Source organism: Enhydra lutris, unplaced genomic scaffold (assembly GCF_002288905.1).
Source record: "Enhydra lutris kenyoni isolate GAN:26980312 unplaced genomic scaffold, ASM228890v2 scaffoldscaffold19, whole genome shotgun sequence".
NCBI lineage: Eukaryota > Metazoa > Chordata > Mammalia > Carnivora > Mustelidae > Enhydra > Enhydra lutris.
This window is the reverse complement of record NW_019154103.1, coordinates 34,168,189-34,181,777: the sequence shown is the minus strand read 5'-3', so window position 1 is coordinate 34,181,777 and position 13,589 is coordinate 34,168,189. Positions and strand designations below refer to the sequence as shown.

Sequence of the window (13,589 nt, the reverse complement as noted above, 5' to 3'; positions counted from 1 at the left end):
CTCTCTCTCTCAAATAAATAAATAATCTTACAAACAAAAACCCTTTGTAGATTTATGAAGTAGTGTTCTTATTTTAGGGTTTTGGAAGAAAGGGAGATGATTCTAAATGATGCCTCATCAAACAAGTTTCTCTGAAAAATGAATATTTAAATTGGACTATTGGTATAAGGTGTGAATGAGGGAAGGTTTTTTTTTTTTTAAATACTAGACTAATATTAGACTTCATGTGTCTTTTTTTTTTTTTTTTATAGAAATAGAACATTTCCTTAGGAACTTACTTGGAGAGTTCAAGTAAAACATCTGCATAAGTAGGGTCTTTTAATTAAGAAAAATGGCTTTCAAAATCCCACAGCTTTCTAATTCCGTAAAATGATGTTGAGCTGCAGATCCTGAATTCATCCTAAATTATTGATTAAATGTGTGCAGATGTAAGCATAAAAATAATACACTCCTCATTAGCATGTTGCCTGTGTTTACATTTGTTAAATCACAGGTGGTCTAGCAATTGGAGGAAATAGGGGTTTTTTTTTTGTTGTTGTTTTTTGTTTTTTGTTTTTTTTGGTTTGTTTCTTTAGCTTGGAGACTTCTTCCTACCCTACAGCTGCTTGAAACTGCTGGCCATTTCAGAACTTAGTTTCCTTAAATATATGAGTATTAAAGATGCTACAGAACTGAAACATATAGACTAAATTTCTGAATCTTTTAGGATCATTATTTATGGCTGGAAGGACTAATGTTCCCATCTGGGTTAAGATAACATTTCTGCTAATTCTTATAAGATGGGAATGAAAGGAATTGCCTGTGGAATTGCAACGATAGTAATTTTTTAAAACATGAAAATACATTTTTTTTCCTTTTCTAATAACCAAGGTTAGAAATTCTCTTGGCTAAAAATCAGAAAAGATAGGTTAAGTATAAATAAGAAAATAAAATCACCTGCAATTCCAACACTCAGAAATATCCAGTGTTATCAGGTTTTTTGTATATTGTTCATATTCACCATCTCTCATTACTAGCCTGGTGTGGTGATCATGGGGGACAGGCACATCCTACTTGCCCCTCATTGCTTTTTTCATTCTCTCTCTTCTTCCTCAAAGCACTCAGTTTTGAATCTCATGCCATCAAAATTACACCACTTACTGTAGCTCAGCAACTGTGCCCTGGGCCTCTTCCCTCATTCTCTTAAGATCTAGTTTCCGCCTTGCTGTCATTCTTTCCAGCACTGTTTCCGTATCCATATAATGGATTTCTGCAGGGAGCTGACTTCCAGGGAGCTGGTTCCTCCTCCCAGCCAGAGCCGCTTTACTTTCAGGTCATACCTTTGACCAGTCATTTCATATGTGGGGGCGGTTTTGCCCCCTCTGCAACATCTGCCAAGATCTGGAGATATTTTTGCTTGTCACCCTGGGGAGGTATTAGTAGCATCGTGGATGGAGACCGCAGGTGCTACGAATCCTTCTACCATGCACAGGACAACCCTCTGTAGCAAAGAATTATCTGACTCAAAATGTAAGAACCTGGCTCAGCTCAAAGGTAGCCACACTATTGCATCTTCCAGACATAAGAATGATTATCAGTATAATGGCCGGCTAACCTAGATAAGATGTAATACTTTAGACTACTGGGTGACCTTCTGTGACAATCAGATGCTGGTATATAGTTAAAACAGCACCATCCTTCCTTATTTTAAGCAGTAAATAGCTTAGTGCTTTTTTTTTTTTTTAAGCTTAGTGCTTTTTAATATTCTCACCTTCTCTGGCAGTACCTTCTCTGGCAGTATCATTTAATGGATTAGGATATTGTCTAGTGAACCACACCAGCCAAATGTAGGAAAGGCAGATTTCTTACAGAAAATCCTTCCAAAGAAGCATTTCTTAAGATTTTTTTAAGCGTATAATTTTATTATATAACAACATCAACATTTAACAATATCACGTTTTATGTTTGAGACCAAGGCTTCATCCCCTTCCCTTATCTTCCGTGTTTTGATTCCTTTTGAGTTGATTAAAAGACCTTTACAGTTTTTTTTCCCCCCACAAAGTGGAGGTGGGGGGATACTTAGTCAATTTAATTGCTAGAAAGTAGCTTATTGTATTCTGTGGGCTTGGAAAGCCCTACCAGAATGCCTCAGAGGTGCCTCATTAACTAAGAAAAATGAAAGCAATGATAGTATCGTATGTTGAAAGTGATACTGAGCCCAAAATGTTGATACAGATTATGAATGTAAAATTCCACAGGACAGAGCATTGCAGGGGCTTTGCAAACCTCCAGGCCTTTTAATTGTTAGGGTTTGGGTCCTTTCTTTGGGCCTTTATGAGGCCTTGGTTCTGTTGAAAGGAGGAATGAAAGCTTATCATTTTCTCACTAGGAAAAAAAGTCATTCTGTGGCAGCAGTTGCAGTGATAACAGATTTCTATTATTCTATTATTTCTATTATTCACTGCTATTATGGGGAGGGTGAACACATGAATGCTGACTTCAAATTCTCATTCTAGGAAATGAAAAGTAGTGGTATAATTTCTACTCAAGTAGCTTTTGGAGAAGAGATTTGTGGGCTATGTAGATAGGGATAGAGATGGGGCATAGAGGGGGTGACAGTGCGAGCCACACATATGTCCCAGCATTTCTGGGCCCACGCTATGACCCAGAAACACGACATCAGTTGTAAGAGGAAATATGGGTCACTGGTACAGTCTGCTGGCCTGAGCTGTCCCACCATTTCCTTTTCCCTCTGGTTGCTGCTTCCACTAGGTAATCACAGGTCCTGTTGGGAATCTTTCATATTAATAGAATCAGAATGAATTCTTTGCCTTTACTCAGAAATAGCCAGAAGGACCAGGAACAGATCACCACTGGAGGGTGTGTGGATTTCCTCCTAAACATCTAAGCTCCTTCATCAGATAAAGCCCTGTCTGGTTGTGGCTGGTTGTTCTGTGATTTTTTCTTCAGTAGTGCTAGCAGATAAATTTTCTGGTGCCTTTATACTACCCCACATTGGCTCTCCATGCCCAGTCTTTCCTTGTCCCATCCCTGCTGGCAAATAACTTCACGGACTGAAAACTATAAATGTTGCTCTGCTAAAGTTAGCTGTGAGGTTGTCAGATGAAGCATGTTTGCAGAGATGAGTGGTGTGTTCTCTCTTTATAGGAGGAGCCCTGATATCCAGGCAAAAGAAGAGTTATGGAAGCATATTCAGTAAGTACTGCTTTTTTTCTTAAGGCATTTACGAGGACCACTAAGGACAGCTAGAGGCAGCCTCTGGCCGAAGCCTGTCACATGGTCTTTGTTGCCATCATTATGTGGAACAGCGCCCTCCCATGGCGGTGCCTTTCCAGGCCAGCAGCCCCTCTCCAGGCAGTCTTCTCTTTAGATCACTTAGCCTTACCTGTAAATGGGCCTCAGACTGGCCAATAGTTTACAAATAAATACCAAGGAAAACAGATTCAGAGGAAAAAAAGACGCCTACTACAGGGGAGAGAAGCAGATTTTTTGTAGGGAGATGATGGGTGGAGAGTCCTCTACATTCTGGTTATAGAAAAACTGGAAAAAAGGGAGAAGAGCTATAGAGAAGGGTCCCCACCCCCCATTTTTCCTTGAATACATTCTAGTTTCTTAATCTTTGTTCCTGGCTTATGTTTCTCTTAGTTTTACTAACACTGTATTTAGGGATAAGATTAGGAAGGGAAAACCCATCTGCCGTTTGTGAAAGGTATTACTATTTATATCAGCATCGTAACTTTTATTTTCTTGCACATTCCCTTCTAGAAAGGAACTTGTGGATCCCTCTGGATTGTCTGAAGAACAATTAAAAGAGATTCCGTATACTAAAGTAGAGTGCGTATGTCTTTGAAAATCTTTTGACAAACGTCTTATTAATACTTCTAAGTAAATAGTACGTTCTTACTCGTCAGTGGTGTTCCACGAAGTGCTTTGTCTTTGCATTTTAACTAAAAGTAAAACTTGAGGGAGAGGTAGAAAAGGGTATATTAAAGCTAATTGTTATTCTGCCCTATAGTCATTGTCATCTTCTGTTAACTGCCCGTTTGTATGTGGTAGCTAGCAAGGGGCTTTTGATGCCTTATGTCAGTTTTAAAGTAAGAATTCTTTGAGATACTCATTAACTGGTAACAATGCTTCTTCTTGCTCATTACTTTAATGCCCAGAGAATGATGCTGGCTACAAATCCTGTCCTGTAAGCCCAATCCAATCCCTGTCATAGACTAGCACATGGGACATGCTTCATGGAAGCCTAACGGGACTCCCTAATCATTCAGTTTAGAGTGCAGCAGAAGATGACTTCTTTATTGTTTTCTGTCCTGCTGTAATTAGTTAAGAGGAAGTGTCTACTTCATGGCTTTATGTTGCTCTGTAACCCATGCTTGCTTCCTCTCTCTGGTAGAACAGCAGGTTTGTACACACCTCGCCAACTGCCCCCGCCCACCTCTCCTTATCTTTAGGCTAAAGACTCAGTTATTAATGACAGCCTAATTAGTAGCTAGGACAAGGGCCAACTTTTTCTGGCGGAATGTCATTTTGTCTGCATTGTAGGTTTTTTACTTCCACACTTTTGGAAAAAATGCAACAAGGAATGGTTTCATTACAATTTTTTCACTTATAAGATTTTATATATATATATATATAAAATCACCCATGTACATACAAATACTAGAGTGGCATTTTCATGTATAGTCAAAGGAGCAGTTTTCTCTTGTTAGCTTGTGAAATTTAAGCCACTTAGGTTTTCCAGGCTCAGAGGGATCAAGATCTTTTTAAACTCTCAAAGTCTCATTCCATATTGAGGAAAAATTCCAAATTATCCTGTTCTGACTTCTGGTTTGTTTCCACATTTTTGGTTGCTTGTTCAGGACTCAAGGTGACCCAATCCGCATCAGGCATTCCCATTCGCCTCGAAGTTACCGCCAGTATCGCCGGTCCCAGTGTTCAGATGGAGAGCGATCTGTTCTCTCGGAGGTGAAGTAAGTAGGCAAGCTTGAGTACATCATCCCCTTCATGGCTTCAGCTCCAGAGCAGATAGTATAATGGGACTTTCTGCAATGATGGGAATGGTCTGTATGTGTGGTTATTATTTGATTATTCTATCTAGTGTAACTAAGAAACTGAAAATTTAATTAATTAATTTTAATTAATTTAAATAGCTCTGTATGGCTAGTGGCAACCACACTGGGTAGCACAGATCTAGACTATACTTTGGCTAAATCATGCCACCTCTGAGCTATGCACTGAAGCTTTTATTTTTTTTTAAAGGTTTTTATTTATTCAATTGACAGGGGGAGAGAGAGAGAGAGTAAGACAGAGAGAACAAATTGGGGGAATGGCAGAGAGAGTGGGAGAAGCAGGTTCCCCACAGAGCAGGGAGCCTGATGTGGGACTCCATGCCAGGACCCTGGGATCATTCCCTGAGCCAAAGGCAGTCCCTTAACTGACTGAGCCACCCAGATGCCCTGCACGAAACTTTTAGAAGAAGAAAAATGTATGAACTATTCTGTTATGAATGAGACATTCTTGTTCGAGAGAAGTGGCATAAGTTTCTTTCTGATTTGATGACATTTTTCTTTTACTACAGCAAATATATGCTACAGTCATTTCTTTGTATTTAGTTTTTCTTTTGAGTTAAGTGGCCATATCTCACACTGTGGTCACAATAGGTGCTCTATTTTTTTTTTTTTTTTTAAAGATTCTGTTTATTTATTTGTCAGAGAGAGAGAGCAAGCACAGGCAGACAGAGTGGCAGGCAGAGGCAGAGGGAGAAGCAGGCTCCCTGTCGAGCAAGGAGCCCGATGCGGGACTCGATCCCAGGACACTGGGATCATGACCCAAGCCGAAGGCAGCTGCTTAACCAACTGAGCCACCCAGGCGTCCCTAGGTGCTCTATTTTAAATGAATACGTTAATGAAATAATTAATCATCATGTACTTGGTATTGCTGGTTAGGAATGTTAATCATTGAACTCTGAATTAAGGCTCAGAATTTTAATAAATAATAATTTGGGAGATAGACTAACCCAGCAGAGAGAGGTGTAAGCCAGGTTTTGTTTATTTTTTGTTTTGTTTGTAAATTGTAGATCCTGGCTATTTATAGCTCCATAGGTTTATAGAAAAAAGAATAAATGGACAATAAATGCTCCTCTGGAAACAAATCAAAAAGCCATTTATACATGTCACAGTAACAAAAGCACATGGGAACCACACCTGTTTTATTCTTGGTTCCTCTATTTATTTGCTTTGATTTTCAGCAAGTTACTTAACCTGCTCAACTTAATTCAAAAACATTTATTAAACACCTCTCTGTGTGAAGCACTGTGTAGGCACTGTAAGGAATATGAAAGTATATAAAACACGCTTTCTATCCTGTAATCCTCTTCCAGCTCAAGTTGTGATTCTAGGTACTGTCTCAATCGTTAATTCTAAAACAAATTCTCTGCAGTTCAAAAACGGATCTTGTACCTCCACTTCCCGTGACCCGTTCTTCAGATGCTCAGGGTTCTGGTGGCTCCACGGTTCATCAGGTTGGTAATAAAGTTTTAAGGTATCGGTACTGATGACAATTTTTGAGAAGCACTTTTCTGAAAGTTCTTTTGGGGAAATAGGGCAGTGAATCTCTAACTTGACTCTTGAGATTCCATAATTTTAAAAGAAGTTATACAAAGTGTGGAAGAAGGAAGGAGGGTGACATGATTCAAGCAAGGCACAATGTGGGAAGAGTTACGTTAGAGGTGAGAGCTAGAGCTAGTGTAAGGTCTCAAATGGTCTGATGCCTAGAGCAAAGCCCAAGGATAACAAAGATGGTAAGATAGTTTGGAGTCAGAATAAAGAAACAATGGCTTCACTAATTTAAAAAAAAATTCTTTTTAGATACTTTTTTTGACCCGGAGAAGCAAGGAGAAAGTGATAGACTTACAGTGGGCAGATTTCTATTGTTAACTGATGGCAAACGGAAATTACTCAAGTCCTATTTTATTTCTGTCTTCTCCATCAAAGAGAATTACTTTTGTTCTGGGAATGTTTAATAAAAAGTGGTTAAAAGGGAATTCAAGGACATAATAGAGCACCTAGCTGCCTTAATAAAGTGGATTTAATACTCAGTTGAATTAGGTGGATCTATCGAGAGCACTGTCACAAACATACTGTAGCAAGGTGTTTAATACTGTCTCTCATGCTAAGGAAGAGAGAAAAAAGTAGGTTAAGATCATTAGATGGATTTATATCTGGTTAAACCATCACTCTAAGAACAAAGTTGATGTTTATAATGGACCAGTGTCAGCCCACTGTTCACAGTCCTGTGGTTTTCAGTTTGTAAAAGATCCTGGATCCCTTTGGAAAGCATTTATAATTGCTGTTTCTCACCCATAAAAATGCATACAAGCACATACATAGTTTTGTATGTAAACTCAGGGAGTTGATGGATGACCTAAGAAAATGGACTTCAGTAGTACTTGTCATATGCTGCCCTGATTCATTTTTGTCATTGATGTGAGCAGGGACAGAAAAGCCTGTGCTGATATAAGTTGGGCTTAAGACTGTGGGATGTGAGATCAAGGTTTACAAGGAGGAAGTTTATTGGAAAGCACTCTTAAGATCAACACTTGGGAAGTGAAAGGCAAGAGTAGAAGTGTGTGGTGTACTCCCAATAAAGCATCAGCTGATTCCACACCGAGCTCTAGACCTGAGATGGTCCATTCCGTCCCTCCCCTCTGGATGCAAAGCTCTCACATTCACCATGGAGCAAGTCATTTCATAAGGGGTGCCCTGGGGAAGGGACTGCCTTCAGCTGAGGGGAGTCTATGGGGAAGGGCTCCGTTTTTGAGCTGTACCGCAGCTAGTACTCCCAGCAGGTGGGCAAGTGAATGCCTCAGTCCAGAATGGAGATCTGGGTACTTAATCATAACTTCCACCAAAATCTGCCTCATTTTTGATTAGATAGATCAAGGAGAGCTAACAGGTTACCCAATTTGTTTCAAGTCAATAGTAGTTTTAAAATTTATCTTCAAGATTAGTTTAGGCTTTGCATTCAGACTGACCTGTATTTGCGTCTCCCTGTTTCTACACAGCACTTGTGTGACTTTGGACAAACTTTAACTTCTAAACTTCGATTTTTGTGCAGTGTGGATAATAACATGTTAGGGTTACTGTGAGGATAAATAAGCACTGTTTTTCAGAACTTTTTGTCTTAAAACTTCAAACTTGGATTCAGTACAAATAAGAATCTTATTTTATTGGAGTTTTGCTTTTCCAACTAGATTCCCTCATCACCATCACTTAGGAATCTCAAACTTAGGCATACTGAAGAGTGACTCTCACTTCGCTGCGCACAAGAACTCCCATGCATCTTCTGACCAGTGGCTCTGATTCTAAGCTTGTCTATGTGACACCTTTGACTTTGAATTCAACAAACATCTAATGATCACATGTAATGAGACAGGCACTGGTTGGGTAGTCAGCAGACCAGTCTTATAGGCTAAATCTGGTCTGTTTTTGTACAGGCCAGGAGCTAATAATGGCTTTTCCATTTTTAAAGGTTGTTTTAAAGAAGGGGGTGTTTGGTGGGGGGTGGCGACCTAACAACAAGCAGATAAAGAGTCCACAGTCTGGCCCTTCACAGAAAAATGTTTGCTGACTCCTGGCCTAAACAGGTAACACATAAAAGGAAACAGGCAAAATTTAAAAACTAGTTAAGCATTATGAAGAAACAAAGGGCTGAGTTAGAAAATCTACAGGTGACCTCACTTTACAGAGATGAATGGTCCAAGAAAGCCATCTCAGAAACCAAGGTGTAAAGCTGAAACCTTGCAGGGGAGAAGCCACCCGTGTGCAGAGGGAGGAGCCTGGGAGGAAACAGTCGTAAAGGGCCTGTTTGAGCTGAAAGCCCATGTGGTCTGAGCACGGTGGGGGTGGGGCCAGATAACACAGGGCTTTAGATACCATGGAAAAAGTCTGGATTTTATTCCAAGTGCCAAAAGGAAACCATTGATCTGGCTGCCATGTGGAGAAGGGACTTAGTGAGCCAGGGAAGCAGAAAAGCTGCATGTTCTAGTTCTGCCAGGGTGCATAAGTCTGGGAGTGGCATGGCCTGCCCATACCTCACCTCACCGAAAGCTGGTTAAAGTGGGATGGATGATGGACTGATTCCCTTTATGTCCTTAAATATGAAGGCAGAGTGGACAGGTTTAGTGGTAGACTAATTTACATGGTAGTGCTGTTTTGGGTAACCTCCCTGCGCACATAACCGAGGACTAATTTTCATGCATAAAGTGTTATTACGCATGTTACTATGATTTAACTCTACATTTACGATTTAATGTTATAACGAGTATTTGTTGAACAGCTTTTGATGTTGTGAAGCGTAAGTATTTTGTGGTTTGAGGCCTTAATTTCTGATGTATTAATAAAACTGATTTCAATTTTCTCTGAATCTTTTGAATGTATTTTTTTTCTAGAGAAGAAATGGATCTAAAGATAGCCTGATTGAAGAAAAATCTCAGGCATCTACAAGCAATTTGGCTGGAAAACACACGGCAAAAACAGTAAAAACTGTCCAAGCTTCACGCCTTAAGATAGAGACTTGATGCCAAGGAAGAAGGGCCTGGGATTGGGGGTGGGAAGGGGTATGTGCCACCTTTACTTTTAAACTGTGAATTGTTATTGAAGTATGTTGGACCTGCAAGTGTTTAAGAAAAAAAAAAAATCGAACCTGTTGCATCTTTTAAAGGTTTAACAGCATATTTGTGCTGAAGGGCCTTTTTATTTGGTAACTGGAATAGTCTTGTGAAAACTCATTCAGTTGATGCCCTATTTTTCTTCCTGGAGACTCCAGGTATCTTGTGTCCATGACCAAGACCAGATGCTTCCAAACAAAGCTTGGGAATCCTGGTGTGCAGCCGCCTAGCTATGCAATAGCACACCAAGTGGAGGAAAAGATTCTTCCCAACTCTAGGTGGATCTCAGCCCCTGCACAGATTTATGACGACTGAGACATCACTTTCAGATTGCAGATGTTTTTATTAATATAAATATGTTCTTTGTAATACTGTATTTTATGGCATTAAGTTCTGCTGGTTATTTACAAGTGTAAAAAGGTTTTTGTTAAGTGTTGGCTTTTAACTTCTAGTGTCCTTGTGTTTTCAGAAAAGACTGTGGATTTCAGTTGACCTCAGCTTATAAATTCACGACCCTCAAATGCAAATGGTCCCTCCATCTTGCCTAGCTACCTAACTCCCCTCAAAGATGAATTCATTTGAGGGTGACTATTACAGGAAAAATAGAAATACTCACGCAGGACATCTCACCTTCTCCCTCCCCCAAACTTCTCCAGAGTTGCTATTAACAGTACTCCTATCCTTGTGTGGTTTGGAGCCCAATTTCCTTCAGCCTTATCTGTCAACTTACTCCTCTCAGCCAGATCCTTGCAACTTGGTTTTAAACTATTAACTCTCCCACCTAAAAAAAGCCAGCCAACTTTCATAACCACAATTCCCTCCCTAGCTATCTTTCTCTCTCCCAGTTTCTTGAAAGGGTTATCTGTAGCCTGTGTCCTCAATCCATCTCCTAAATCGTGATTTAAACTGCTCCACTACAGACCTCACTAAATACTGTGTACCAAATTTTGACGGTTTGCCCCGCAACATTTTTAGTGCAGTATTTTTTGCTACGTTTCTGACCATCCTTTACTGCTCCAGTCAGATGCTGTTCTACCTCACCAATTGATTTCTCACTCCAATCTCAGCCCTCCCCTATAAGTGGATGTCATTTATGCCCATAGCCTTAAAGTTTATTCCTGTAGCTAAGTCTATAGACCAGTGTTCTGCCAGAAGGCCACTTAGATGTCTCCAAGGCAATCCCAGTTCAACTAGTTAAAAATGCTGCTCTCTAGCTGGATTTAGGACCATTACATTGTGAATGTGCAAGACACAACTAGCAATTGTTATAGACACCTCCCCTATTACCAACTCCTGTGAGCTTTGCCCTCTACAGTTTAACGATCCCCACAAATTTCACCACACTGGTCCAAGGTAGGTGGAGGTATGGTCTCTTACCTGTTGTTCAGGCTCATTTTGTAAATGAGCTCAGCAAACAGCCACCTTCAAGCCTCATTAAGCACTTGCCTGAATCAGGGCATTTAAGAGGGAAGGTAACTACAACTATGACCTATCTGGACCTTTTCTAGCCCAAGGCCTCTGCACACATCATCCCCAACTTTGCCTTGCAAAAATGACACCTACCCTTAGACTCAACGGCTTTCTCAGGTTTCTTTGTCTTGGTCAACTCATGCATGGGACTTGTCTCACGAAGTTTTATATTTGTGATGACATTTCTGCCATTCAACTCTAAGCTTCCAAAGGAGGAACTGTTTTGCTCACCCTTGTGTCCCCACTTCCTAGTACATTACTGAAAAGTTCAATAAATTTTTTGAATGTTCAGACTATTTGTTCTTTCCTGCAAAGTGAAGGCAGAGGATATGCTGACTGTCATCTAATAAAAATAAAAATGCAGTGACCATGGAAAACACACCTGTGACCTAGAAACTGAGATTTCATCATTTTGAAGTTGCTGGGGAAGGAAGGAGAAACCCACCCTTTCCCTTGATCTTTCAGTGAAAAGTGCTATTTGCTGGTAGTTAATACACAAACCTTCAAGAAGCACAATGAAATATTTATTTGTAGCCCTACTGTTTTAGGTGTGTTTATTTATAGACTGTCCAAGCACTAATTTTAGTGCCCCTCAGGCTCCTGGGAGTTTTAAATGATCCAAGCAACTCTTGTCAAGATTTCCTATGATGTTTTTGAATTCCTCATCAAGGACATCCTAAAAAAACAAAATAAAGCACTCAATTTGACAAGCAAATATTCACATGTATCATAGATTAATTTAACAGTCTATACTCCTCTGAATTCCATTAAGTTATGCAGGTCTGGACTCAGCTTTAAATGTCCACATAAAACATACCTGAGATTTGACTAAGTGTTTGAAATGTAGGTGCTACACACATACACGTTATCTTAAAATTACAAAAGTAAGCTAAGAACAGGCTACCCTATTTGCTGTTAATTTCACCTTGTTAACTACAGATGTTGGAGTACTAGTATTAATTTAATCTAACACCCACTAGAAAAGGCAGCCCAATCTGGAAAGGTAAAATTTGCGACATAACTACAAGGTAGCATCACCCTACCTTATGTCACCTTTGTGCTCCCAGTGTTCAGCTAGCAGCAGTCTTTACTTCAAGCATCCAGCTTTCACCTGCATAAAATTTAAAAAGTTAAGGAAAACTATACACACTTCATGTTGGCAGAGTCAAGATCACATACGTAAACTAAGGCAAAAGCATCAACTGTTACTTCCGCAGCTCCTACACCAAAGATACCAAATTCAAGGGCAGGAAAAGGCTGCAAAGTGTTTAGTTTATGCCTTTTTTGACACCACATTCACTAGTTTCCAAAAGTGAACGGGCAACACAAAGGCTACATGGAAACTGCGCAAGGACTGTTCTTTGGCACAAAGCTACTGACCCTGTAATGATCTGTTCTGTGGGTTAGAGCTGGAAAGGGATTAATTCCAGCTGTAAATTTTCCTTTACAATTCAAATCCCAAACCAGGTAACAAGAACTGCAATTCAAAATGTTTTCAGTGGTTAAAACATTGAAGCTGCGAGGCAACCGGTTTTTCTTGCACGAACATGCAAACTCACCTGCAAAGTCGATGACACTCATTCGCCGAGTTCCGCATCTTGAAACAATTATCGAGATCTAAACCTTAAATGGCACTTTACTCCTACGTCGACTCGATCTCAACTGTGATGCGGGAGGCACACATGCCTACTTATGGTGAGACCTTTCTCTTTCACACCCAAGAATTCCCTGCTTATACGGAAACCTCCCCAGCAGGCAGTCGATGACCAAGAAACTCAAAAGCACTCAAACCCACCCAGCTCCCATTTCCTGGCGTGGGCAGGCAGCCTAAGGGCCGCCTAAGGTGCCTCCTGCGGTCCACGGGCAACGTGGCCGAGCCAAGGCCGCTGCCCTCCTCCCTCCACGGACTCAGGGCACGGGATCCTCGGTACCGGCCCGGCTGCGAAAGACGTCTCATCACCCTCAAGGCGGCCGCGCGCCCCTGCCCGGCGCCTGGGCGCGTTGGAGGCCAAGAAACCGCGCAGGCGGAGGGCCCCGCCATCACCGGAGGCACAGAACACTTCCTCCCAGCCCAGCGCAGAAGCAAGAAGGGCCGCACGCTGCTCCCACAATGCTTTTCTACGACTGGAAGGGCCCACTGTCCGGAGGGCGCGGGGAGGACGGACTGTACCACTGGCCGCCGCGCCCTCGCGAGACGCCGCCCTGCTGCGCAAGGGCGAAGTGCGCGGTGATTGGTCGCGGGAGGGGGGACGAGGGAAAGAGCACGGAGGGGCCAGGAGTCCTCCTTTCAGCTTTGCGTTGTGCGACCAGTGCTTTCGCCCAGGCAGGTTTTCTCCGGTATCCACCCCTCTCCCGGTGTCGGGAGCGTGTGGTGCGCGCTGAGCTGCGGATGTAGCGCAGAGGACTTGAGACCTCGTGTTCTTTAGTCTCCGGCTGAGGAAGAGTC

At 41.4% G+C, this 13,589-nt stretch overlaps 1 protein-coding gene and 1 long non-coding RNA gene across 3 annotated transcripts in view; one reads left to right on the top strand and one right to left on the bottom strand.

Annotated features, from left to right (window-relative positions):
• The window catches only part of LOC111148421 (erythrocyte membrane protein band 4.1 like 4A), a 251,739-nt gene extending 240,305 nt beyond the window's left edge, over positions 1-11,434 (top strand). For both annotated transcript variants that reach the window (XM_022504948.1, XM_022504949.1), the window contains 5 exons: positions 3,148-3,195; positions 3,766-3,834; positions 4,866-4,976; positions 6,445-6,526; positions 9,455-11,434. In XM_022504948.1, the coding sequence (XP_022360656.1) occupies positions 3,148-3,195; positions 3,766-3,834; positions 4,866-4,976; positions 6,445-6,526; positions 9,455-9,583 (439 nt within the window). In that variant the 3' untranslated portion in view covers positions 9,584-11,434. The remainder of the gene's footprint in view (positions 1-3,147; positions 3,196-3,765; positions 3,835-4,865; positions 4,977-6,444; positions 6,527-9,454) is intronic.
• A 60-nt stretch (positions 11,435-11,494) lies between these two features.
• Positions 11,495-13,211, bottom strand: LOC111148422. The gene is made up of 3 exons (XR_002640697.1): positions 12,703-13,211; positions 12,187-12,254; positions 11,495-11,819 (listed from the first exon to the last, which is right to left on the bottom strand). It is a non-coding gene; the product is annotated as an uncharacterized LOC111148422 (long non-coding RNA).
• Between the last annotated feature and the right edge of the window lie 378 nt (positions 13,212-13,589).